The 26,775-nt window shown below is 41.5% G+C and overlaps 2 protein-coding genes across 3 annotated transcripts in view; both read left to right on the forward strand.

Annotated features, from left to right (window-relative positions):
* The window catches only part of LOC109919323 (guanine nucleotide-binding protein subunit beta-5), a 63,162-nt gene extending 50,741 nt beyond the window's left edge, over positions 1 to 12,421 (forward strand). The window contains exons 9-11 of one of the 2 annotated variants that reach the window (XM_048615941.1): positions 2,632 to 2,728; positions 5,474 to 5,640; positions 9,943 to 12,421. In XM_048615941.1, coding sequence (XP_048471898.1) covers positions 2,632 to 2,728; positions 5,474 to 5,640; positions 9,943 to 9,954 — 276 coding nt within the window. In that variant the 3' untranslated portion in view covers positions 9,955 to 12,421. The remainder of the gene's footprint in view (positions 1 to 2,631; positions 2,729 to 5,473; positions 5,641 to 9,942) is intronic. The other variant, XM_048615942.1, reaches the window with a different exon arrangement.
* Positions 12,422 to 15,845: 3,424 nt separating this feature from the next.
* bcl2l10 (BCL2 like 10) lies at positions 15,846 to 19,389 on the forward strand. Its single transcript, XM_020519316.2, has 2 exons — positions 15,846 to 16,697; positions 18,349 to 19,389. Exons 1-2 carry the CDS (start codon positions 16,158 to 16,160, stop codon positions 18,469 to 18,471), a joined length of 663 nt encoding a protein of 220 aa, XP_020374905.1. The 5' UTR covers positions 15,846 to 16,157; the 3' UTR covers positions 18,472 to 19,389.
* The last annotated feature ends 7,386 nt before the right edge of the window (positions 19,390 to 26,775 follow it).

Here is a 26,775-nt window from a genome sequence, read left to right on the forward strand (position 1 = left end):
TTCCATTTTAATTTTGATGACTCTGACTGGATACGTCTGGGATAGGGATATGTCCATATGCAAGCAAGGAAATTGGAGCAGAGGAGGAATAAAACTAAATTTTAGAAATACCAATATACCCCAACGTCACATCCTGACATTTGAGAATACAGGAACACTACCTATGTGCAATTGCAATTAATTTACATGAGAAAAGAAAGGCTTACATTTATCTAGCACTTTGTAGCAAACATGCCAAACTGTTTTACAGCCAAGGAAGCACTTTTTTAAGTGGAGTCAGTATGCTGTAAACCTTCAGAATTTTTTAATCAACAAGATTAACCTTTCTCTCTCGAGCTAGAAGCTATCAGCTCTCGATCTTGGAAACATTTGTGGAAAATTAGCCAATTTTTTTTGGTTCAGATGTAATCAAACACTCATGAGCTTTGAGGATTATTTGGTCCATCGATGATTGATATAAACAAAGATATCCACTCTATGAATGGTGGGTGGGCCGGAAGTCACTCCGTGTCTGTGAATCTTTGCCAACAACAGCAGCATACAGTTATGTAAAGCATTTAGTGTGGTGTTCCAAGGGATTTTAGATAGGGCGGGGAGTGTGGGGGAGGTGGGGAGAGAGAAAAAGATGAGAGATGTAAGGAACAGGTGCAAGGCCATGGTGGGAGAGCTTTAGAGGTAGTTGAATATTCAGTTGAGAATATGTTTTGTTTGTTTTGTTTATGAGAGAGCTTTTGAAGAGGAAGAGAGAAATGGGAAGGAGGAGAAATGCTGTAGGCAGGAACCAGCAGAGTGTGCGGCAATGGAAGCTGAGGTGTCTGCTACAAATGAGGGGACAAAGAGATGGGGATTCCACAAAAGACTAGAGTCTAAGGGTGGGTGGCCAGTGGAGGTAAAATAAGCCTGAAGGTGGATATATAGTTAAGATGGGGTGAGATGGCTTATGGGTTAAAGATGAGGTCGCGGTTCTCAATTTTAGTGCGCTCGGGACAGCACACAGGAATACGGGCAATTGAAAGCACTCTGTAACCAGTTCAAGTGGACATGGGTGGGCAGAGCAGAGAAGAGAGGGATATAAGGAGATCAGAACCAGATTAGGCTGTTTAACCCATCAAGGTGAAACTGTCACTCAGTATGATCATGGCTCATTTGTGGCCTAAATCCATACATTCGCTTTTGGCACATATTCTTTGACACCTTTGGCTAACCAAAATCTATCAATTACAATTTTAAAATTAAGAATTGATCTTCCATCTTTTACTATTTGAAGAAGAGCGTTCCAAACTCCAACTAACTCGTTTGTATTGAAGTGTCATATTTATTCGTTCATGGGATGTGGGCATGCCCTTGAGATGGTGACGGTGACGGTGATGGTGATGGTGATGGTGAGCCGCTTTCTTGAACTGCTGCAGTCCATGTGCTATAGGAGACCCACAGCTTCTTAATTTCAGTCCCGAAATATCTTTTTGTTAACTATGTCCTTAGTTCTAAACTCACCAACTAGTGAAAGTGGGTTCTCCCAATCTCCCTGAAATATCCCCAAACAACCCAACAAGATGCCTCTTGAATTTCTAAATTCCAGGGAATACAATTCCAGTTTATTTAATTAAGGGTCTCCAATCTGTGGGTCACGACCCCCCAGTGAGGTCACAGGGTCACAGATTCCACCCTCGGGCGACTGTCTGTGTGGGGTTTGCACGTTTTCCCCGTGTCTGAGTGGGTTTCCTTTGGGTACTCCGGTTCCTTCCAGCAGTCCCAACATGTGCAGGTTGGGTGGATTGGCCATGCTAAGTTGCCCCATAGTGTCCAGGGATGTACAGGCTAAGTGGGTTAGCCATGCAGGATTACAGGGGTAGGATAGGGGGACGGTCTGGTTAGGATGTTCTTCAGAAGATCAGTGGAGGCTCGATGGGCTGAACGGCCTGCTTCCAGTATCTTATATTTATTAATTGGGGTTGTGAGCATCCCCTCCTCCATGGCAGCCATAGTGACTGTGGAGCAGAGATCTTTTCAGGGCTAAAGTGGATGACAACACATTGCCACAATTTTGACAATCCATTTAAGGCCTCAATATCTCTAGTGGTGATTATCCAGTCCAAAGCATAATGCTTACTGTATCGCATATACTTGTGTCATTACAAAATTGGATATGTGGCTTTCAAACTCATCGTCCAAGTTAATGAATACAGTGACTTGTTGAGGCCCCAGCACACAAGCTTGTGGGACACCACCAGTCACATCCTGCCAATTAGAGTATCTGCCCATTATCTGTACCATCTTGTCACCTTCCGCTCAGCCAATCTTCTTATTTCCACCCAGTTAGATATGAGAATTTACCAGTTGCCTGCTGGAAGTCCATAGAAATAATATACATAGTCGTGCCCAGTACTTTAACCACTTCTTTAAAACCATTACCAAGCATCTGCCCTTTATAAACATATGCAACCTTCAAAAAAAAACTAAAGGATCTGTCTTTTGAGAGTTGGATTGTTTTGAACTCAAACTGGAATATCTTTTAAAGTGCCCCATTCTGCCTTGACCAACTTTAAACCATCAGCATTCCTACAGTTTTAAAAGGTGTATCTGAAATTACAATAATTTGAGGTTTCCGTAAGACTCTTGCCTGTTTTACAGTGTCGTCTGTATGATCTCCGTGCTGACAGAGAAGTAGCTGTCTATTCAAAGGATAGTATCATCTTTGGTGCCTCCAGTGTGGACTTTTCACTCAGTGGTGGGTATAATTTTAACGGCTTAAGTGGCCAATCTAAAAATTCAGAATTACATTCAAAGGCTGAAAAAAACATTGTGAATCTAAACTTGTATTTCACTCCTTTGTGTTGTCCATTCTTTTTTTTTTATTATGCACAGCTGAGCGACCTTCCCACTCCAAGATCACCGTTCTTCTTTGCTTTTTTTCTAAACTAGTAACCACCAGCAGTAGAACACCCATGTAACCAATTGAATTTTTGCAAGCAAAGCCTATTACAAGCAGAGCAAACCACCAAAGGTGAGGTGGGGGTGGAGAAAGTAGGATGTGACTATATCAAAATGGAGTTGGACGGGGAAATGAAGCACTGTATTCCCTGTGGTGACCGCCTCTCTCTAAAGGCATTGAGAGCATTGATGGACACAATGTGCTCCCTTGCTTTAATCTGTGCTATTACAACAGTGAGTACTACAACCTCCCAATGACAAAGTGACATGTCAGAACATAGTCTCATTGAATACACAAATGGAGACATGCAAATGATTGCATTGCTAGTTAAAGAGAAAATTAACATAACAGTTAGGAAGGATATTAGCTCCGGCAATGTGTAATCTGTATACGTATGGTGGGTTTTATATATAGACCCTTAAACTGTGAGGATGATATTGGGAATGTCATTAAGCAGGACATTAGAGATGCTGTTATGGATGATTTTAATCTGCATATAGATTGGGCAAATCATATTAGTAACAGTACCATAGAGGAGGAATTCCTGGAGTGTATATGGGAATGTTTTCTGGATTAATACGTTGAGGAACCAACTAGAGAACAAGCCATCCTAGACTGGGTATTATGTAATGAGAAAGGAATAATTGGTGTTGGCATGAGATTTGTGCTCATGGTTGAAATGCAAGGAAGAAAATGAGAAGCCAGCCTCCCGGTTACCTTGCCAGCTCTGTTGAAATTGTTGATGCTCTTTTGCAGTGGTGGCCTGCAGTCCCAGGGTTGACAGAGATGGCACACAGAGGTAGTGCCATCTCCCTCCAGTTTGTGCATTTGATAAGATTGTGCCAATCTTAATAGCACCCACATCCAACAGCATCTGCCTCCTGCATTAAATCTCTTTGAGTAGGAGCTGGAGGTTGGCATCAATATATTTTTGTGTTCTTCAAGATTATGCCCTGTCTTGGTGCCATCTGAGTCTACATTGATGCTCATTAATCTCTACAATCTTAATAAGACTGTTGCTGTCACATGCAGTGAAAGAATCATGTACTGATCCTCTTGTACTTGCTTGTTCTTTAGTATGCTGCTAACCTGCCTTTTTCAAGGATACATGGTAGCTCCCACTAGGCCCGCTATTTTATTTCCCTCAGGTTTAGTAATAGTGACTGCCTGAGTGAGAGGTAGAAACTTGCAGACCACTTGATGGCACAAGTTTGTGTAAAGATGCAATAGCAGCATAACTCACTTTGAGGAACTAAAAGATCAAACTGTTCACAGAAAATAACCAGCAAGGGATTCATGATTATAATTTAATTAATTAATTTACAGTGTAAGAACATCTATTGCATTCAACTCATACAAAATACAGAACACAGGCTACATGGAAGAATTTTAAAACTGTAACACAAAGGTCCATCCCTCCACTCCCAATAATAAAATAATAAAGCAGTAATATTTATTAAGCTATAAAATATAACTATTGAAAGGCCTCATAAAATATGTTTGAAAACTAATCCAATTCAAAATATTATCGGTCACTCTCAGGAATTTTAATGTTATGGGGAGTTTCCAAGCAAAATATTTTTTGTTCAGTATAACTGTGGCTCAGAACAAAAACATGTTGATGACAGCAGTGAAAAGGAAATGTCATTTATTCAAAGAGATGAGGGTCTGACTGAATTGTTCAATAAAGTTGGAGAGAAAATGCAAAAGGGATGTTTAACCAATCCATTTTTGTCCATAAGGCTTGAATAATATACATAAATGGTTCTTTCTAAAAACGGTGGTTGCTGAACGTTGAATAGTTGCACCTCAAGAGGTTCTGTATGTGTTTAGCATTGGGGACACGTGATGCCCCTGGCACCATGCTATTTGCATGGCATCAGTGCCCTCCTGATGAACTCCCCTTTGCTTTGTAGCAAAAACTGTAGAGGTGGGAAGGATTGCAGAATGAGAGCTGGGAAACTTAAGTGTTGTGGTAATGATTAAGCTCCAAGCTTTTAGACCATTGTTTGGGGAGGAGGACTTCAAAATTAAAAATAAACACCAACACTAATCATTTGTGGACTTGCCCCATCTGTAGGATTAGCAGCATGAGCCTTTGCACCACACCTGTCAAGACATCCCTCCAGTGGGGCACAGGATGAGGTAACTTGGGAGGGCCGGAGGCCACGAGAGTTATTCCTCCCCGGTTTGCTACATTGTTAAAAATGGTTCATTTTCTCCTTCTTGAATGAGGAACCTAAAGAGCCTTCCTGGAGAGGCCCAGAAAATCCAGGAGCAGTGCAATAGCTCAGGACAGACTGAATGTGTGGAGCGGCGGTTTGCCAGGCGCAGTGAAAAAATAATCTATCCTTGAACCAGCTATTTGCAATGTTTCACCTTCCCTCAGGATGATAGAGAGTCTTGTGACAGAATGCACAAGACTCTTCTTGTCATTCTGTTCTGTCGGTATGGAATGAGATCCAGAGTTCAGAATTGTGAGGGACCGAGGTTGTAAAGATAAAATGATCACCGAAGCCATATGCTTGCACTGTTCTCCAGGTCGCCTCTTGTTCGCTGGTTACAACGATTACACCATCAATGTGTGGGATGTATTGAAAGGAACACGAGTGTCAATCCTGTTTGGACATGAGAACCGGGTCAGCACTTTGCGGGTTTCCCCTGATGGTACTGCTTTCTGCTCAGGATCGTGGGATCATACACTCAGGGTTGGTGTTTGTTTTTAAAAAAAGATATGCTAAAATTATATTTATGATATTATGTCAACTTATTCTATACAATATCTTTTAAATAGTAGAACAGGTTTGTGGGGCTGAGTAGCCCACTCTTGGTCATATGTTTTTAATAATACTGTATTTTTTCACTAAACCTCAGGACTGATGATATTAAGTAAGAACATTTTGCAACTTTGCACTTGAGGAAGAGATCCAAAGTCTACTCCTCCTGTCTCAAGTTTCTCATTTATATTAAAACAGCCCCTCCAAGGACAACCCACAGTATATAATGAGGAAGTGCCCAATGCTTCCCAAAGCACTGATTACTAACGGGAGGTGGTATTTCTAATACCCCTGACAACAAATAGAAGTCACTGCTGATACCACTATTTCTCATCAACTCAGCTATTTGATTCTGGAAATTGAATGTCTGAGTGCTTAATATAAACCATAATTGAAATCTCTACACTGCAAATTTGTACAGCTCTTTGCTTAACACTGACAGAAGGCCTGTGATCAAACTGATCAATTTTGAGATAAACATAGCAGTACACGGCACACATGCATGTGCTACAAGCTTGGGTTCATGACTTTTGAAGATATGTGATTTTTGCTCGCACACATGTTCCAATGTTGCCAGCTGTGGCAGGCTATAATCTCAACCACCCATGGTTAGTGAAGACTCCTCAGCAGTTTGATTAGACTACCAACTTGTAATCATTTTCAAGCATACATTACCTGTGTCAACTTGGACCTAAGGCAGTCAAGAGACAGAAAAGCAGGACATTTTTCTTTGTTGGTAGAGTTTAACAATTTGGTCTTAAAGTTCTCAGAGTTCCTTTCATGTACCAGTGCCACCTTCTCCCCATTATGTTTCATTTTTCCCCCTCACTTTCTCCCCTTTAGATCTACTCAATTAACGCCAATCACCTGGTTAACTACTTGCTACATTAGTGATTACGCTGTGTTGGCAGCTCTGATTGTGTAATATAGAATCTGGAAGACCATAAGACATTGGACCAGAATTAGGCCATTCAGCCTATTGAGTCTGCACTGCCATTCAGTGAGATCATGGACAAAAACAAGGCATCTGCTCCCGAGATGAGGCATTCCACTCCCGGACATCCCAAATGCCCTCGTTTTTCCCGCAACATCCCCTCCACAGTGGTCGAAAACGCCCTCGATCGTGTCTCTCGCATTTCCCGCAACTCATCCCTCACACCCCCTCCCCGCAACAACAACCAAAACAGAATCCCCCTCGTCCTCACGTACCACCCCACCATCCTCCCCACTGTTTCAGAGATCCGAAACAGCGGCTGCCATCTACAATCTGACCCCACTGTCAAAGACATTTTTCCCTTCCCACCCTTATCTGCTTTCTGGAGGGACCACTCTCTCCGTGACTCCCTTGTCCGCTCCACACTCCCCACCAGCCCCACCCCCCCCGGCACTTTTCCCTGCAACCGCAGGAAGTGCTACACCTGCCCCTACACCTCCCCCCTCACCCCCATCCCAGGCCCCAAGAAGAACTTCCACATCAAAGAGATGTTCACCTGCACATCTGTTAATGTGGTATACTGTATCTGCTGTTCCCGGTGTGGCCTCCTCCACATCGGGGAAACCAAGCGGAGGTTTGGGGACCGCTTTGTGGAACACCTACACTTGGTTCGCGACAAACGACTGTACCTCCCAGTCGCAAACCATTTCAACTTCCCCTCCCACTCCTTGGATGACATGCCCATTCTGGGCCTCCTGCAGTGCCACAACGATGCCACCCGAAGGTTGCAGGAACAGCAACTCATATTTTGCTTGGGAAGCCTGCAGCCCAATGGTATCAAAGTGGACTTCACAAGCTTCAAAATCTCCCCTCCCCCGCATCCCAAAACCAGCCCAGCTCGTCCCCGCCTCCCTAACCTGTCCTTCCTCCCACCTATCTACTCCTCCCACCTCAAGCCCCACACCCATCTCCTACCTACCAGCCTCATCCTGCCTCCTTGACCTGTCTGTCCTCCCTGGACTGACCTATCCCCTCCCTAACTCCCCACCTACACTCACCTTTACTGGCTCCATCCCCGCCTCTTTGACCTGTCTGTCTCCTCTCCACCTATCCTTTACCCATCTTCTATCCGCCTCCCCCTCTCTCCCTATTTATTTCAGAATCCCATTCCCCTCCCCCATACCTGAAGAAGGGTCCAGACCCAAAACGTCAGCTTTCCTGCTCCTCTGATGCTGCTTGGCCTACTGTGTTCATCCAGCTCTACACCTTGTTATCTCAGATTCTCCAGCATCGGCAGTTCCCACTATCTCTGATTACAAGGCCTGGTGTGTGGGACTGGTGGCTAAGATATAGGAGAGTTCAGACCTTAAAGTTATTGAAATTGATATTAAGTCCAGAACGCTACAGGGTCCTCAAGTGGAAAATGAGGTGTTATTGTTCCAGCTTATGCTGAGCTTCACTGCAGCACTGAGGCAAGCCTGAGAATTAGATATTGGCCAACAAACACGGTGGTGTGCTGAAGTGGCAGGCAACTGGAAGCTCAGGGTCATTTTTGTGGGCAGAACGTAGGTGTTCTGCGAAGCAGTTGCCGAGTCTACACTTCGATTTCCTCAATGTAGAGGAGACCATATTGTGAGCAGCGAACGTAGTAGACTAGATAGTGTGAACTGCTTCCTGTAAAGACTTAATTCGATTCTCCCAGTTCCTCCGTCTCCATCGCATATGTACCAACAATACCAACTTCGACAAAGGAGCCTCTGAAATGTCCACCTTCTTCCTCAACCAAAGATTCCCCAGCACTTTTGTTGATAGGGCCCTTAACCAGGTCTGATCCATCTCCTGCACTTTGGCCCTCACCCCATCTCTTCATCCCACAACAGAGATAGGGCTCCCTTTGTCCTTACCTACCATCCCACCAGTATCCACATCAAGAAAATCGTTAGCCACCATTTCTGCCACCTCCAGCGCAATGCCACCACCAGACACATATTCCCTTCCCTTCCCTTGTCCGCCTTCCACAGGGACCATTCCCTCAGGGATGCCCCTGGTCCACTCTTCCTTCACACCCGCACCCACAGCCCCACAGCACCTTCCCATGTATTCCCCAAAGGTGTAACACCTGCCCATTTACCTCCTTCTTCCTCAGTATCCAAGGGCTCAAACATATCTTCCAGGTGAAACAGCCCATTACCTGCACTTCACACAATCTAGTCTACTGCATTCGCTGCTCACAATGTGGTCTCCTCTACAGTGGAGACTGGGTGACTGCTTTGCAGAACACCTACGTTCTGCCTGAAAAAATGACCTGAGCTTCCAGTTGCCTGCCACTTTAACACACCACCCTGTTCCCTGGCCAATATCTCTGTCTCAGGCTTGTTGCAGTGTTCCAGCGAAGCTCAGCGCAAGCTGGAAGACCTCATTTTCCGCTTGGGGCCCTGTAGCGTTCTGGATTTAATATTGATTTTAATAACTTCAGGATCTGAACTCGCTTATGTCCTAGTCCCCACCCCTACACACCAGGCCTTGTTATCAGATAGTCTGCTATTACACACAACCCATTGTTAGCCACTAACAGTCTCCATTAAAAGCTATTCACCCTCCTAGCCAGGTCGTTATCCCGCCCTTTGTCAGTTCAACTGTTTTTCTGTCTCTTTGGGCTCTATCCCCACCTATCATTTACTCCTTACCCCCTATCTTCTGCATAAAAACCCACATTTTTCTAGCTACCATCAGTTCTGAGGAAGGGTCACTGGACTTGAAACCTTAACTCTGATTTCTCTTCCCAGATGCTGCCAGACCTGCTGAGCTTTCCAGCAATTTTGTTTTAGTTTTTGATTTACAAAATCCGCAGTTCTTTCGGTTTTTATTTCGTGAGATCACGGATTTGATCTTCAATTCCACTTTGCTGCTTTTTCCCCATAGCCCTTGATTCCTTTACTGATTAAACATCTGTCTGTCATAGCCTTGAATATATTTAATAACCCTGTCTCTACTGCTGTCTGTCTTAAAGAATTCCACAGGTTCACAACTGTCTGAGAGAAGAAATTCACTGTATGTCCCCTGTTAGAAGATTTCCTCTCTGTGCTGGACAAGTGAAATTATAAATCCATTCTGTATAAACAGGTTCATGATTTTGTTAGAATGAGCGTGAGAAGAAGATCTCTCCTGTGAAAGTCAAATATTTCAAAGTGCATGAATGATCCAAAATCCAAAATGTCTTCTCCTAACAGTATTGAGTATAAACCATTAAAATGAATTTGCCTTTCTTATCAGAGATACTTTCTTATTCTGTTTTGCAGATTTGGGCTTAAAGTTTCTTGAACTTGATCACCCAATCTTCAATGAAGATCCCACTCTAGGATTTCTTGGTGTTATTAATTTGATGGCTTGACTCCTAGATCTTGTCTGTTTTAGGAAATGTGAAAATATTTTGGTTTGCGACAAATAACCAAGTCTGTAATGACAATCTAATTAGTTAAGAATTCTAATAGGAGAGTAGAGAATTATAATTTTGGTACCACCATTCAATTCAATTTACAGCAAACAAAATGTTTAGAAATAGTTGCTGCCTTTTCCAAATGCCATTCACTAATAAGTTCCCCCACTTTCTAATAATGTTTCCGTTTGTAAATTTTTCTTTAATTTGCACATTTCAAAACTTTCATGCTTCCATGCGGGGCGGGGGAGTTCAAAACTAAGGGGCATATTTTTAAAATGAGACGAGAAGGATTGAAAGGGACCTGAGGGGCAACTTTTTCACTCAGAGGGTGGTTCATACGTAAAATGAACTATCAGAAGAAATGGTAGATGCAAATACAGTTACAACATTTAAAAGACATTTGGATGGGTACATGAATAGGAAAGGTTTGGAGGAATATGGGCCAAATGTGGGCAAGCAGGTTAGTTTGGGAAACTTGGTCAACACGGACGAGTTGGACCGAAGGTTTGTTTCCATGATGTATGACTATTTGATTCTTATTCTGTTTGAGAAAAGTTATGTTTCAACAAAACCTCCGAATCAGAATGATTGATTAATTGTATTTTTGTTTTGTGGTTTTCTTTGGTCAAATTGGTGATTGCACTGGGCGGAGAGGCTCTCTAAAGAGTTGTTACAAAGCATTGTTTATGTTCTATGTTTAAAAAGAACTATATGTGAAAATCTATGGTGTGATGGTGTATGAACTAGATAATGAACAGTGTAGAGAATCTATTTAAGCTAGTTAATATGTATGTAATATATACACTGCAATTTGGATTGTGCTGAATAGGTACACTACTTATGGGTGGCAAAGTTCCCTTTTGTTTAAAGTTCAGCATGCCCATTTTGACCACATAATTTATGAGTTTTTTTTACAGAATTGTAAAATAATATTTAATAGCAGATGTCAAATCTGGAATAGGTCTATAGACAATGACTATTTGAAAACTTTACATATTGCAGCAGGAGTAATCTAAACATAAGATGTTTGAAGTCGTAACTTGTAAAATGCAATTAATGTAATCCAATGCAGTAGATTCAAATGCACTGTGAACTTTTAAAGATTTCAATTCACTTGGTGAGAAGTGCAATACTATATTACAATAATACTGAAATCTAGGCAAAAAAGTAAGGCTTTCTGACTCTTTGTAGAGTCCTTGTTAAAGCATTTCTTTTCTGTAGGACCAGTGCACAGTTTTGGTTTTGTTTACTGTACTTGTTTTGTGTATATTTAAATAGTTCTTTTGGTGAAAATTTGTGTAAATCTTTTGAAATGTACCAAAAGTTAATAAATGGCACATATAATATTTTAAATAATGTCAAATGTTTTGAGTTTTACACTTCAGATGCCAAATGATTATTTTAAATAGGGAAGAGGGTGTGATTCCATATAATTCGATTTTTAAACTATTTAAAACGAATGGGGTGATAATTTTTTAAACAGCCAGGAATTTCATTCCAGGAGAAGGGTTGATCTGAGATAAAAAGGAGTTGTATTCACCAGCAAAGGTTATCATTAACTCTGGCGGGTCCCTGCTTCTGAAAGCCACTGTGATATGAATTATGCTGAATAAATAGGCCAGCCAGTGAAAAATGTTTGAAGGAAAATTAGACCTTTTCTGCAACAAAGAATATACTGTGAAACAAAATGGGGGGAAAAAAACTTTATTTCATAAATTTTCTTAACTTAGTAATCTATTATGTTTAAAAAGACATATATTTCAAGCATGCAATGTCTGTTAATGGGTTTGACACCTTCTGACTAGTGGGTGCCAAAGGGACTGGAAGATTATGGGATTCAACGGAATAATATTAATTAGTTCAATGTTTCCTTCTGGTGTCATTTTTGTATTGATGTGCCCCTCAAAAGAACAGGTGTATTTGTTATATTTTGTTTAATGATACTGTAGAGGCCTAACGTCTCCTGAGATTTATACATAAAGGCAGACTAGATCCTTCAGCTAAAATGTACTGAAACAGACATGTTTGATAAGTGATCCCTTTCTCTCTTATGAGTCTCAACCCTTCCATTCTAATATTTATTGCAGTTTGCTCTTTAATGAATATTTATAATGTTAGTGCTACCTTTGAATCTATGTAAATTTGAACTTTGCTTTCTTGACTCTTATGATCTTTAAATATGCCTCTACATCCTGTCCCTCAGTTGTCTGCAAACATTTTAATGAAATCATTATTCAATCTCCTGCCTAAACCTGTTCTTTCCCAGGCATCAGACTGTAGAACGCCTTAGCTCCATTAATGGTTCTAAACCTAAATTTTGTACCAGCTATTCATTATTTCCTGATCAACTTTGACCTGTTGGTGTGCTGCACTCTGATACATGGCTCTTCACTTTGTTTTCTCAAGAAATAAAGCATGTGCATATCCATCGTCTGGTGTGCTTTATAATGTTGTGTCAACCACTTTATGTACATATATAGGGGTGGGAGTCATAATCTGGCAGCTAGCCTGTCTGCTTATGGGCATGACAGTGTTACAATATTGTGGTGTACAATAGTCTTAGCTCTGTAAGAGTAAATGAGCACATGGGAGCTATAATGCATTGGTAATCAATGTGTAGCATCAAAGCAAATTATCAGTTTTTATATAGAACCATACCTGACCATAGGACATCCCAAAGTGCTTTCTGGCCATTTAAACACTTTTGTTGTGTGAAAACTGTGATAACCTAGGAAACCTAGTCAATTTCTGCACAGCAAGGTTCATTAAACAGCAATGAACTAACCAGATCATTCCATTTTGGGCATTGGTTTGAAGAATTGATGTTTGCCAAGTAGGGAATCTTTAACGTCCCCTTGAAGGTGTAGATATTACTGCAGTATATCTCATCACTTGACTGTGCAGCACATCCTAAGTACCACATAAAAGCCCATCTGATGTAATAAAGACTTTAGAATGGGGCTTGAACCCACATATTTCTGAATCAACAGACAAGAATGCTGGTGCTGAATCATACCTGGCACGGTATTTGGAGTGTTATGATCATTTTTACAGAGAAGTATAAATAGATTACATCCTAGAAACAGGCCATTCGGCCCAAATGGTCCATGCCAGTGTTTCATGTTCCATCTGAATCTCCCCAAATTCTTCTTCATCAATGTATCATTGTATTCTCTTCTACCTCCTCAGCTTATGTAGCCACCATCTAAACTAGTACACCAACAGACACTGCATGTTCCTTTTCAATGTTGCCTGGACATGGTCAGAAATCACACAACACCAGGTTATAGTCCAATAGGTTTATTTGAAACCACAAGCTTTCGGAGTCTTACTCCTTCTTCAGGTGTTAGTGAGAGAGGCAGTATCAGACACAGAATTTATATGTAAAAGATCAAAGGGTCATACCACTGATGAAGATGTACTAGACAAATGTAAGATGCTGTTAAACCTTTAATCAGTTAGAAGGTTCTAATTGATTAATATGTATATGTAAATCCCCAAAGTCCTTTGAAGTCACTGTCCTGAGAGAACTAAAGGTTTTATCAGTGTCAAGAACAGGTGACATTTTAGGTCAGACAATGCATATTAGGTGTGAGGCCTTGTTTAGAATCTGTTTGTGTTTTGATTTGGAGTCAGACTGGTATTATTTCTAAATTAGGAATTTATACAATGCCACATTGACTGACTGTCTACAAATTGTGTGCTTTTTGAACAAAAATAGAATGCATCTGCAAATACAAATTCACCCCATAGATTTATGTGGGCATGCGTGTGTGTGTGGGTGGGGACGGAGAGACAGTATATGTGTGTGAGAGAGTGTGTGTGCGTAAGTGTGTGTGTGGGAGAGATTCAAACACCTGAAGAAGGAGTAAAACTCCGAAAGCTTGTGTTTTCAAATAAACCTGTTGCACTATAACCTGGTGTTGTGTGATTTCTGACCCTATCCACCCCAGTCCAACACTGGCACCTCCACATCATGCCTGGACATGGATAAAGCTGCAGAATAGAGGCAAGCAGCCTGAGAGAGACTATCCCTAAATTGGCCTGTGAGTATTTATGACTTTTCTTAATAAGCCATCAGGCGGCACTAGATTGCTGCCATCCCATCAAACAAAAAAAAGGACTACAGTGGCCTCTTTTAGAGAAATAAGGAGAAACAAACCATAAAACAAGGAAATGTACATAATTAAATGCTACTAAGATGAAAAGTCGCTAATCTGAACTGTTAACTGCTTGCCTTTCCAAAGGTGCAGCCTTAGCTGCTGCGTATTTTGAGCATGTTCTGTTTTATTACAAATACTGTGTAGAAATATTAAAAGGTTTGACAGGATAAATGCTGAGAACTTTATTTCCCTTAGTTGAGAGTCCAGAACTAGAATCCTATCTAAAATAGAGACACAGCCTCAGGATAAGGATTAGACTACTTGGGACTGAGAGGAGGAGGAAAGTCTTCACTCTAAGGGTTCTGCAGTTTTCATTGTCGACTTTTACACAGAACTGTGGGTCATCAGTCAACCAGGAACGTGGGGATATACAACAGGAAAATAGAGTTGAGATATGGTTTGAGGATGTCAGTTAGCACTGTAATATTGTTGGACTAGTAATCCTGAGATCTGGATGAACGATCCAGAGACATTGTTTCAAATCCTACGTGGTAGATGGGGAATTTGAGCTCGATCGAGTACTAATTGTAAGGTTAAAGTTAGCCTGGTTAATAATGACTGCATAACCTGTTTAGCTCATTAATGTCCTTTAGGGAAGGAAATCTGCCATCTTTAACCTAGTCTGGCTTAAATGTGACTCCAGACCCCATAGCAATGTGACAGACTTCTCAGTGCCTTTCAAAGAACTCTCTGCAGTTGTGGGTATCACACCTCCACCTGCTCAGGGACAATTAGATGGAGCTAGACAGCTGGGGAAATGATTAATTGATTGTTTGCCCACACCCATGAATGAATAAGAAAACGGTAGCAGTGCAATCAGGAAGGGGCCAAGTGGCCTCGTTGTGATGAAACTTGGTTCCAGCCGATCAGCAAAGGGTTCACTGGGTAATGGCACAGGTTTTGAGGGATTGCAGTGGGCTGTATCCATGATTCCCTGTTCACATAAACACAAGTGCCCTGTCTTGGTGTTAGCAAGAACTTAGGATCATAAAATCCATATAGTGTGGAAGTAGGACCATCGAGTTAACAGTGACCCACTGAAGAGCATCCCACGCCCCCCTGCCCTATTCCTGTAACTCTGCATTTCCCATGGCTAATCCACCTAACCTACACATCTTTGGACTGTGGGAGGAAACTGGAGCACCGGGAGGGAGCCCTTGCAGACACTGGGAGAATGTGCAAACTCAACACAGTCACCTCAGGGCGGAATCAAAGCTGGGCCCTTGGCACTGTGAGGCAACAGTGCTAACCACTGAGCCACTATGCTGTCCACTGGCCAGGCATAGTGCATTCAGCATGGCTTTGACTTGTTGCTGCTCAGTGGAAGAAGATGGGGTTGGGGTGGGGGAGGTGGTTGGAATGGGTTGGGAGTGGGGGTGTTGGAATGGGGTGGGCATTGGGGTGGGAGGGGGGGGGATGTTGGAATGGGGGTGGGCATTGGGGTGGGAGTGGGGGGGCTGTTGGAATGGGGGTGGGCATTGGGCATGGAGGTGTTGATGGGGGCGTGGCAGCTAGAATCTTTGTTGAGGGGGTGGTTGGGGGGACGGCATCCCTTTAATTGCTTGACGTCCGCGCACCGTCACAATGGACGTGACGTGCATTTAAAGGGCAGGTCTGCCACGGCTGTCGGTGCAGTCTCTGTCAGTGCGAGAGGAACTGGGCTGCGTTACCGGGCAACGTCAGGGAAGAAAAGGGGCCGCGAGCGTCACCGCGGCAACCGGAGTCCACGAAGGGAGGGCGGAGAAGGTTAACGGTGAGAAGCCGCGAGCGTCACCGGGGCAACCTGGCTTTGAGGGCGGGGCAGGAGGAACAAGGAGGCCCGGCAACTGTTACCCTTGGCAACAGCGGAGCCCTTGGAGCCGGCAGCGAGCAGCCCGAGGAGCGAGGCCTGCATTCGACTGAGGCGAGGAGGATGCGGCAGGATGTGAAGGAGCAAGCACGGCTGCTGGCCCGCTATTACCTGCAGCATTGCCTGAACCCGGCTCGGGAGCTGAGGCCGCCCAACAAGACGGCCTTCACCCTTCGCAAAGTGGCGGACCAGATGGTGGAGCAACACCAGGCCGTCTTCAGCAACATGAAGAGCCGTTTCGACAACGGCCTGCAAATGGCGGCCAGGCCGCGGAAGGCGGCGGCCGGGCCCGAAGGAGAAGCGTCGGCGGCGGTGGCGAACCCCGCGTCGGGCCGGGAGGAGACCGACACCCCTACGGCGGCGGTGGCCGCGGCCGATTTCCTGCGCCGAGTAGTGGAGGAGATGTCGGCCGACGAGAAGATGAACTGGGGTCGGGTGGTGAGCATCTTCGCCTTCGCCGGAGTATTGTGCCGGCACCTGAGGGACTCGGACATCGTCATGAACCCGGAGGCCGGGCCCAGCCCAGTGGATTCGCTGGCGGAGAGTGTGGCCAATTATCTGGGCAAGGAGCGGCGAGAGTGGATTGAACAGAACGGAGGCTGGGTAGGTTGGGGACGCAGGAGGCATCCCATAGCCTGACCTTGGCTACACATTCCTTGCTCATTTATGGAATACTTCTTTCCTGTACTCACCCCCGGTCCTTTATACTGGTTCTTTCCTGTTTTCATCTCCTCTTCCACCACCCCGCCGTCCCTGTATTAATTCCCCCTGTAACTCCTGCAACCCAGATTTGAGTGATGATTGTGGCTGGTCTAACATTGTAGAAGTGTGATCCTGTTTGACAACCCCAGCCTTCAAACGTGGTTTCATGTTAGGAATTGGAGAAGGAAGGGGCTTGTAAATGGGATATGGCTGTTTAGGCTGTTGTGGGTTAGGGGTGGGAGCAAAGATTAAACAATGCTGAGGTGTCGCACTTTTGAAGGCAAATGTTAAAGGCTGGTCATGTGCTCCCCCAAATCCCTTGAGGTTATTAGGGGACAAATGCTGATGACCTAGGAGGGTTTATACCTTTCACAACATGCCAACCAGACAAAAGACTGGATAAACTGTATCTCACTTATCCTTTCCATTTAATCTTTGTGCTAATAACACAAGGTCATGCTGCGCCAACTAATTTCAATACTTGAAGCATTCAGGCAGGATCTTTTTTGAATCCTTGTGTTTAGTCCAACTTATCCATTCCAACAAGTACAACTAAAATGACTATGGAACCTTTATTTTAAAGTCATGGAGGAGTTTTTCATGTGATTGTTTCTTCAAGGTGTTGCATATTCTGTGTCTTGGTTTAAAATGTCAATGTAACGTGTTCTCTGACAAACCTCTTAGAATTGCAAGAGTCTTAAAATGGTACAGCATATTAGGTTTTCTTAAATGGTGGTGGGCGGGGGGCAGAGATCTAGGTTAAGGGATTTTGAAATTTGTTGAAAATACAATAAATTAATACTTCCTGGTATTAAAAGGTGACAAATATTCTAAATTGTACAATAGTTTTTTGACCTATTCTCCATTTTAAAATATCTAATCTGAGCATTTGAGTCGTAAGTCAGTTGTTTTATATGTAGATTCTTGTACCTGATTCTCTAGCAATAAAAGTGCCTTAAGAAATATGGGCTAAGGAAATTTACATAGACATCTGGCAGGCGATGCGCAAATACACCAGCTGGGCTTATGCATACACAATGCATGATATTGAATGTGGATCTTGAAGCAAACACAGCTGCTTGTCTTCCCTGTTTTCTGAATGGAGTTGATTTCTATGTTGAACAGTGCTGTACTTGGCACTTGAAATCTGAGAATACATCAATCTGGTATTTTACGCAAGTGTATGTTTCTTAATGGGGTTCAAATTCTTAAAAATACAGTCCCATTGATGATTTCTCCTTATTTGTATACAGTTGTATTTTCTTTTTGCAAGAGACTTTATGCATCAGAATAGGGAAGGTAAATGCTGATGTTTGAAGATATTTTAGTGTGTAATCTGGTTGAATTTCAATGCACCTTTTACATGGTGTTAAGACATGACAATTTAACCTTCAGAATTAGGGCTGTTTCATTATTTGTAAAGTTGTTTGTCTTTCATGTTCTGCCTCCCTTTGTTAGTGTTCCAAATATTAATAGCAATATTAGACTCAAATGGAAATAAAGGGGTGAAGTTGTTTTGATTAATGTAAACCTGTTCTCTTTGTCTTAACAGGAGGGATTTCTCAGATTCTTTGGCAGTGATGACCATTGGCAAGAGTCAACAGTACGCAACATGCTGATAACAGTTGCTGGGTTTGGCATAGCTGGATTAGCTTGCCTTCTTGCTGTCCGATAGACTGGTGCTTCTAACCAATTGGAACAGTTGCTAACATCTAGACGATATAAATTTCTCAGCACAATGTTTTTCATTTATATCTCCATTTCTAAGGTATTTTTGGAGGTTGCCATTGTGTGCGACATTACAGCAAGAAGTCTGAAGATTTTCAAAACTTGTCTGCAGTTTTGCTAGTGTTATGTTTGTACACTTAAATTTCATTTAATATACTGCCTACAACACAACCAAGTATGTCAATGTTTTAAAAATTCTTTAAGAATAGGGCTTGAAAAAAATTACGGTTTTAGCCAAATTATAGAAATTAGCCTCTTTCTACAGCCTAGTTCTGTTCTGAGGATCTCAAAGAATTGCACTAACCTGTTTAGTAATCCAGATATGACAAAGCATAGCCAAATACTTTGACTTCGTCACAAAAGACTTGTCTGTACGGTCTTTTTTGCAACACAATCAGTTAAGGCAACTGACATCTTTTTCCAAAATTTAAAAGAAAACTCCTATTACAAATTGAAAGGTTCCTATGTATATGTCCAGTACTATTAGTTTCTCCTCCTGTTCAATGTTTCTGTCATTAGTTTGGTCTATGAAAGACCATTATTATAATTTTATAGTAATGCTTGTTCAATCTTTTCAATTTTAAACAATAGCCACAACTTTAGTGAAATGGTATTTCTATATTTATGTACAGTGTAAACGTTAGCCAGCAAATCATTGCAAGCAAAGTAATTTTAAAATTTTTCCACTAGCAAAGTGTTAATTCTGTACTGTATCAAAGTTGTATTACATTGTTCATGCAAGTTAGAATTTTGTGAGCAATTCAGTTGTGGAACTTCACTGGCAAGATCGCAATTTAAACTTCCCATCAAATATTAAATTGCATAATATTTATTTTATTAAAATAAAATCATGCTGTGATTTTAATCAGCTTTTGATAAGCTTGGTTTACCTGAGTGTTTATCCTTGGTGCATGGAACTATTAATATTTGTGTTTCCCCTATTCTTTGGGATATTCTCAGACACAGGATGTCAAGTTTTTTTGTTTGAGCAAAAATTCCTTGCTGTGCCCTAATTATTTGAAAGTAGTGGTAGAGGAGGAAGCACTGCTTTTTTTCAGGGTTTCCTGTATATGTATTACATTACTGTCTTTGGTTTTTTCCAGCTCTAGCTATACATATGCCATTTGGGTGTAATGTTTGAATAAGCAAGCAATCCTACAGTTTCACGCATTTTACATTTTTAAAATGTAAATGTGCCTAAGTTTTAACTTCCCCAAATGTGATGGTGTGCTTTTGGCTGAAGTTGGTTGTGACTGGTCTGTAATGCTAAAATGGCAAAACCAATGAAACTTGCAAATTCTGAGGTTGTGCGGTAGCACTTGATTAACTTGTTTTATTCAAGTGACTGTGTGAACCTTGATATGAATACAGGCATATATTCTAACCTCCTCGACCACAATAGGCTTTGCCTTCAAACTTGTTGCTATTTTACGGTACTTTTAAACCAGATGAATCATTGCAAGACACTTCACAAGAGCCTTGTATTATAGTCAGTGACTCAAATCTCCTGATTGGTCAGAAGGCCAAAAACTAAAGGAGGAAAGAGAAGGAGAGACCAGCATGAACCAGAACTGTCTACAATTGAAGGTGTAAAGCACAAGTGGAACCACTTAAATTTGATGCTCAAGAAGAGGTCCAGATGGAGATGAGGGAGGAGTGAGACCATGAGTGACTTGAAAGCAAGGTTGCTTCTCTAGGTGCCAGTGTAGGTAAGTTAGTACAGGAGCAAAAGTGAAATCAGGCAGCAGAGCTTTGGATGAGTTCCAAGTGTCTGGAGGGGAGAGTATGCAATGATCCAGTCCATGGAGTAGCTGAACTTAAATGGGCAAAGATTTTGGATCATATTAGAGCTGGATCTAGGCTGTCTAGGTGACTTTATAAATTGCATCAAATGCTTGTCTCCAGTGACATCGCTGATCAGACTGACATATGCAATGACAACAGCCTTGTCCCCAGCTCTTAATAGTTTTGCATATAGCTTTGAACTGCTATAATTAACCTGACAGATCTAAGAATGCATATGATTTTGTCAGTTTAGGGGAGAGTTGAGGAATGCTTGATTGCTGAGTAATCTACTTTATTTTCACTTATACTTTTATAGTCCTGTTGCCCAGTTGACTATATATTCAAATGTTCCAATGAACAGCTGACCTATTACCTAGCACAAAGGAAGATAAAATAACCAGGATGTTGCTTCAGGATTTGCTGCTCATGATATCAGAAGTGAGGATATATCAACGAAACTTGGATGATGAATTTGATATTGCAATTGCTGAATTCCACACCAAAACACTCCACTCCAGGACAAAGCAGTCACTTGTTCTACTGTCAGTGTGTAGAGACACTTCTTTTGCATTTATAATTCACTTTGAAATCTCATTGGAGAAAATTTCTCATTCAGCAATTTGTCAGATTTTACATGTGTTAAGGTAATATTTTAAAGAAAAATGAACACCAGCCAGGCTAATCATTAATAAACATCTAGAGAGGTTTATACTCTTAGGACTCCACCTCCAATCCACTATCTTGCAACATTGATGCAGTCCTTCTTGATGGTCTTGCAACAACATATTGTGATAGCCTTATGTGCAAAGACTGCCTAAAATCTGCATATTAGCAAAGCTGGTTTGACATGAAATAAAGGATTTTTTCCTGAAGAAAAGCTGGTTGAGAACCAATTTTCACTGGCAGGTGAATTGTATTATTTTGAGGGATTCATTTGATTTAAGGCAGTGTGGTAGTTCAACTCACTTACTTTTAAATCTTGATCACTGCTAGAAAAACACTGACTGAAAGGTAAGTCTCAAAGCTGTACTCTGGAGAATTTGCTCTTAGTTGTGTATTTCCAGGTTCTTTTCTTGTAAAAGAATGGAAAAATCATGAAGTTTCCCGTATGCTATTTCCTACTTTTCTCCCTCTCCCTCACAGAATCTATGATGGGGAGTCTAAAGTCAAGAGGGAATTTGTGAAAAGGAAAAGGAAACTTGGACTTGTAGCTCATGCATTTCTTAGGTCAATTTCAAACATTGCTATATGACTAACAAAATCTATTGCATGTATCCTGTTTGTGCCATGATAGTTTGAAATTTGAGAATTTTGAAAACATTTCAATAAATCCAGAGCTCCAGTAATGATGGGAATTATTGCAACAATATTATCCACTTTGGGTTAGATGTCCATTGTTTGTGGAATTAACATGTTGACAGTTTTAAAAATTCTGCTGTAAATGGTGAGTTTTGGGGAAATTTGAAAAATTTTTGAACTTGCGGATCAGTGAGCACTGGTCATGAGCGATGGATTTTTGTTAATTATGCCTGGATCAATTTGATCTACTGAATCCTCTTCCAAGGACAATGAAAGCAACCAATGGATGTGTACCTGAGGCATTGTCTTGAAAGGTATGTTGAGTGGGATATATATTCAGTTCTAACTGCAGAATAAGTACTGTATTTTATCAAGTAGGTGATGTGGTGATGAAACAAAACAGCTGCAGCAGACATGAATAATGTGGGAAAGGTCATATTTCCATAAAAAGACTTTCATTTATACAACATCTCAATTTCTCAACAGCAATATGATAATGACCTGAATGTGATGTTAGTTGAGGGACGCTAAAATTGTACCATGGGATAAACTCACATTCTAGCTATTTTTTCGTCTTTTTATTTTTTAAAAAAAAACTTTTCACCAACTTAAACTGCTTTGGAGTGTCGCCTTGGGTTAGTGCACTCATTTCTGAAGTGGGACCTGAATCATTGACTTGAAGGCAAGAGTGCTGTTAACTGAAATCTGTGGTTGCCCCAGGAATGTTGAGCTGACACCTGGCACTGCTGTAGTGTGGTCTCATGTCAAGTTTGTGTGGGAATTGTAAAATTCTGACCCACTTACGATTATATCTAAATGAAGCTGATGGGGAAGTTGAAGGTCAGTGTTGCTGCTCCTGTTTTATTTTCCATGCTTAAAGTCTCCGTAGGAGTAGTTACTGCAACTTGCTATTGTGGCTGTCTGTCTGCAATTGCCATGCATTGATTTGGGAACTGGATATTGGAGCCACTGGCAAAGGTTATCAGGATGTTTGTGTTTCCTTATGCTGCATACTTGTCATACTAGCTTGAGTGATGTAGACAATGGAGAGGCTTTGAGGGGTCAGTATGTAGATCAATCATTGCCATGTAATCAGCAATATGGCAGAAGCAGAGTATTATTGAATGTACAGTATGGAGCTGGAGGAACACAGCAGGCCAGGCTGTATCAGGAGCAGGAAAGCTGATGTGTTGAGTCAGGACCCTTCAGAAAATTTTCCCAAAACGTCAGCTTTCCTGCTCCTCTGCCTAGCCTGCTGTGTTCCTCCAGCTGCACGCTTATCTCGGACTCCAGCATCAGCAGTTCTTTCTATCTATTATTGGCAGTGTTAATCCTAACGCTGATGGTGGGAACTTGGTAATTGGTGTGCCATTGAAAGTCAGGTAGTGATAGTTGATTCTTTCTGGTTGGTAATTAGTTAATATCAACTGCATTCAAATATTAACACATTAACCTAAAACTTTTCAATGGAGAAATAAATACCAATTAGTTTTAAATAGCACAGAATCATACAGAAGAGACCCTTATTGGCCCAACGTGTTCGTACCACCAAAAATACTCTGCCTGCACTAGTTCCATTTTCCCTACGCTTAGCCCATAGCATCTAACTAGAGATGCAAAATATTGTGCATCTTCAGCCAATAGCCACTCTCTCAGCTATTTTTGTAATGCCCAGCATCAGAATGCAAAGAACTTTGAATTGATTTCCATCTAACTAGTATGAATGGAGCTGAAAAGTGGAATTGTCACTTGCAATAAAACCTCACTACAGCTGATGTGTTCGACAACCTCACTCGTGGCTGCAATGATTGGTCCGAGATTGCTTGATTGGTTTTTTGCAGAGTACTGAGATATCAGAGGATATAGTGGCAGCATAACGTGACTAGAGAACTGGAAAGGAGCAGAAGGTAACGGGATCTTGAGAATGCGTTTGTTGATTTGATAACTTGTAGCAGGTACTTTGGAGTGGCTCACTGAAAAATTAAACAGTTAGAATCAATACACAACTGTTGTCAGCCAAAACTCCAGCCATTCATTCCTAATTGAGTGTAAGTTTGTCAAGCTCATTAATAGCATACCTTTTCAAATGCTGCTTAATATTAAAGGTAGTTACTATCTTCTGCAGTTAAGTTCTTGTGCCTCAATCATGACTTTGATAGTGTGGAGCCATCTGGTTCTGGTAGAGCATGAACCGATGCCAATTTATTAATGAGTGAATGTGACTTGATACTATTACTGATAATTTCAGTTGAATTATTTGTTAGATCCACTTTGATATCCTACTGAGTGAGCTTGTATAGGTGTAGGTTCTGTGCTCAAGTTAGGTTGTCAGCACCACAGCTAGGATGTTGTCAAAGCTCAGGGCTGAAATTTCCTAACCCTGCATTAGACCATGAGTGCTTGTGAAAATATGGGGAAGTACTTCTGCTGAGGAATTTCTTGGGTTGAGATGCAAACAAAGGGGTGAGCTTGATACAAGGAGATGTGAATTTGCTTAAGCCAATGAAGTTCCCACTTCAGGGTCACTTTTTTTTTTCTAAAGCTAACAGGCAGTGCTGCTTACAACAGGAGAGCACTATCTGTAGAGGTGGCGTCTACTTGGAGGTGGCCATCTATCAACACGCTATTTTGGCTTTGGCTCTGGCTCAAATTTTGTGAAAGAAACCCTCCACCCCCCAACAGGGCAAGTCTTTCCCTTGCTTCGACAATCTACCACCTTCCAATTTATAGAAGATATGAGAGATCTCCTTCGTACTGAGCCATCCTCACTTTCTCCTTTTTTTTAGAATTCAGTGAGTCTGTGCAGCAGGTCTTTTTGGTCTCTTGCCTTGGGCACCTACCATCTTTTTCATAGGACAAGTCATGTGGAGGTGATCACTTAGAAAGCTGCCTTCTAGAAGGTTGCATTGCTAGATATCCTGATGACATGCATATTCTTGGGTACCATGTGATTCTGACATCTGGGGCAATTCAACCTCTCATCCCATGCCATTCAGCTGAACAAGTCTTTGTCAAAACTTTACACCACAGAAGCCTCCTGGTACTCTTGACCAAGGTATGCTTTCTCTTGGGCTTGCAACCTTCTGACTGTCTCTCGAATAACAATGGGTATTTGCAGGGCTTCTATTTGTGCAAGTGTGCAGCTTTCTCTGCTGTAGTTTGGCATGCAGATGACCCTAGCATACAGGCTATGTTGTAGTCCAATTACACTGTACCCTCTTCAGTAAAAACCAACACGTTATTCCCTTTACTTACTGCCATTTTCACGAAGTTGCAGACTTGACTAGTATCAGTTTTGAAATTTAATGTGCTGAATTTTTTTTAGATCCACGGTTTTTCAGTGCGTGCATGCAGAAAAGATCTTAAAGTACAAGATGTCAGCTGGCAGGCCTGGATCCATACTGTAATGTACGCTAGTGCTTTTGGGTGAAATGGCAGGAAAGAAATGTTTTCTTTTAATGTTGGCAACATTTCATAAGTGGTTAATTGCTTGTTTTATGTAGCTACCTGTTTAGATAGGAACATAGTCTACACGCACTAAACAAAAGTATCTTCAACTTTCGTCAGCAGACATCACCAGAATCTTGGGGCTCAAAGGTGCTAATATTGAGCCTATTTATGGCATAAACTGGGGGCAAGGGGAAACTCCCAATCTCCAACTTAAATGTCTAACTGACAAACACAGAACAGATGAGACATGACCCACATAAATTAGTTGTGGCTAATTGGGGAAATCCCTAGTGTACCTTGAAATGATTATGTAAGTAGAATGTACTTGTTTCTGCTGATGCATGAAAGTCATTATTGATCTGGGGGATTTACAAACTTGAAATTGCTTGAAGTAAAATTGAGTTGTCAGCTGTATTCAGAATTGGCTTCCATATGAGTCTGCTCCCTACCAATGAAAAATTATTTAGAATGGACTCCAACAGTGGAATGTATATTGAGGGCAAGAGACCTATGGTTAACTGAAAAATATGCATTCAAATGTAATCAAATTGAAGTAAAATAAGTCACTGGACTTCAATGTGCATTAGTTATGCTGGTTTAAAAATGGCCAATGGGCAGGGAGTGGTTGTGAATGGTTGGTTGTTTGATTCTGTGCAGTGATATTCTCCAGCACCTGTTTGTCTAAGCAATGTCGTGGGAATGAGCTGTCTAAAACAGTGGCAGTAGCAAACACCAACTTTTTTAAAGTAGCCTAAAAATTTTCTATAAGAGCTAGACATGAGGGAAAGGAAAGCATGCAGAGGTGAAGGGAAAAGAATGAGGAATGGGACTAATTGATTAGCTCTTTCAATATGATGGGCCAGGTAGCAGCCTCCTGTGGTATATAATCCAATGATTCAAACTCCATCTTAAATTTGATTTTTTTTTTCAATAAAAATGCTGTCTGCCATCACAAACTTTGGATCGGTGATAAGACGATCTGTGACCCTTTGGTCATGTGACAAGGAGAATCTATTGGCATGGGATTGGGCTTTGATAAAACGCTTTTGTATATTTTTAATGGGCACAGGTGATGACTCGGATGATTTCTCTTTCCTGACTTTAAAGTTGGACTGCTAAAGCTGTTGTGCTACCCTCCTTCTGTCTTCTCTAGCCACATATTATGGTGGTAGAGTTGAAGTCCATAAGTGGCTATTAATTAGCCACTTTAAGACCTCTAGGGCTAAGGATGGCCTGGCTGCCTGACACCTTACCAGTTGCTATATGATTGAGAATGGGATGGGATTTGAATTCTCCACTTTCTGATGTAGCCTGTGGCAGGCTTTGGATGAAGTACTTGCAATCTGTAGAAGTAAGAAACAAATGCAGAGTGAAATATTTTTATTGTCAAAATAATAAAGTTTTATATTTCTAATTCAATGTAGATTGCACACTTTAAATTTAGCATTGCACCTGATGGTAATCTTCAATTGATTGTCAATTCCCATCCCACTTTAAAAGGAAATGTATTTGGCTGCAACTTGGGTAGCTTCCCTCTTTTAAATTTCTGTTCTGGGTAAAGAAATTTCTCCTCTTTCCTATTGGAAATTTTGGTGATTATCTTGTACTTGGGATCTGCTGGATTCTTCACTCCTGATAATTGGAATGTCTTCTCCTTTTCTGGAGGAAAGATCTCTGGCATTTCAGTTTTTCCTTGTGTATAAAACCTCTTTTTTTT

Source organism: Rhincodon typus, chromosome 33, assembly GCF_021869965.1.
Source record: "Rhincodon typus isolate 14 chromosome 33, sRhiTyp1.1, whole genome shotgun sequence".
Lineage (NCBI taxonomy): Eukaryota > Metazoa > Chordata > Chondrichthyes > Orectolobiformes > Rhincodontidae > Rhincodon > Rhincodon typus.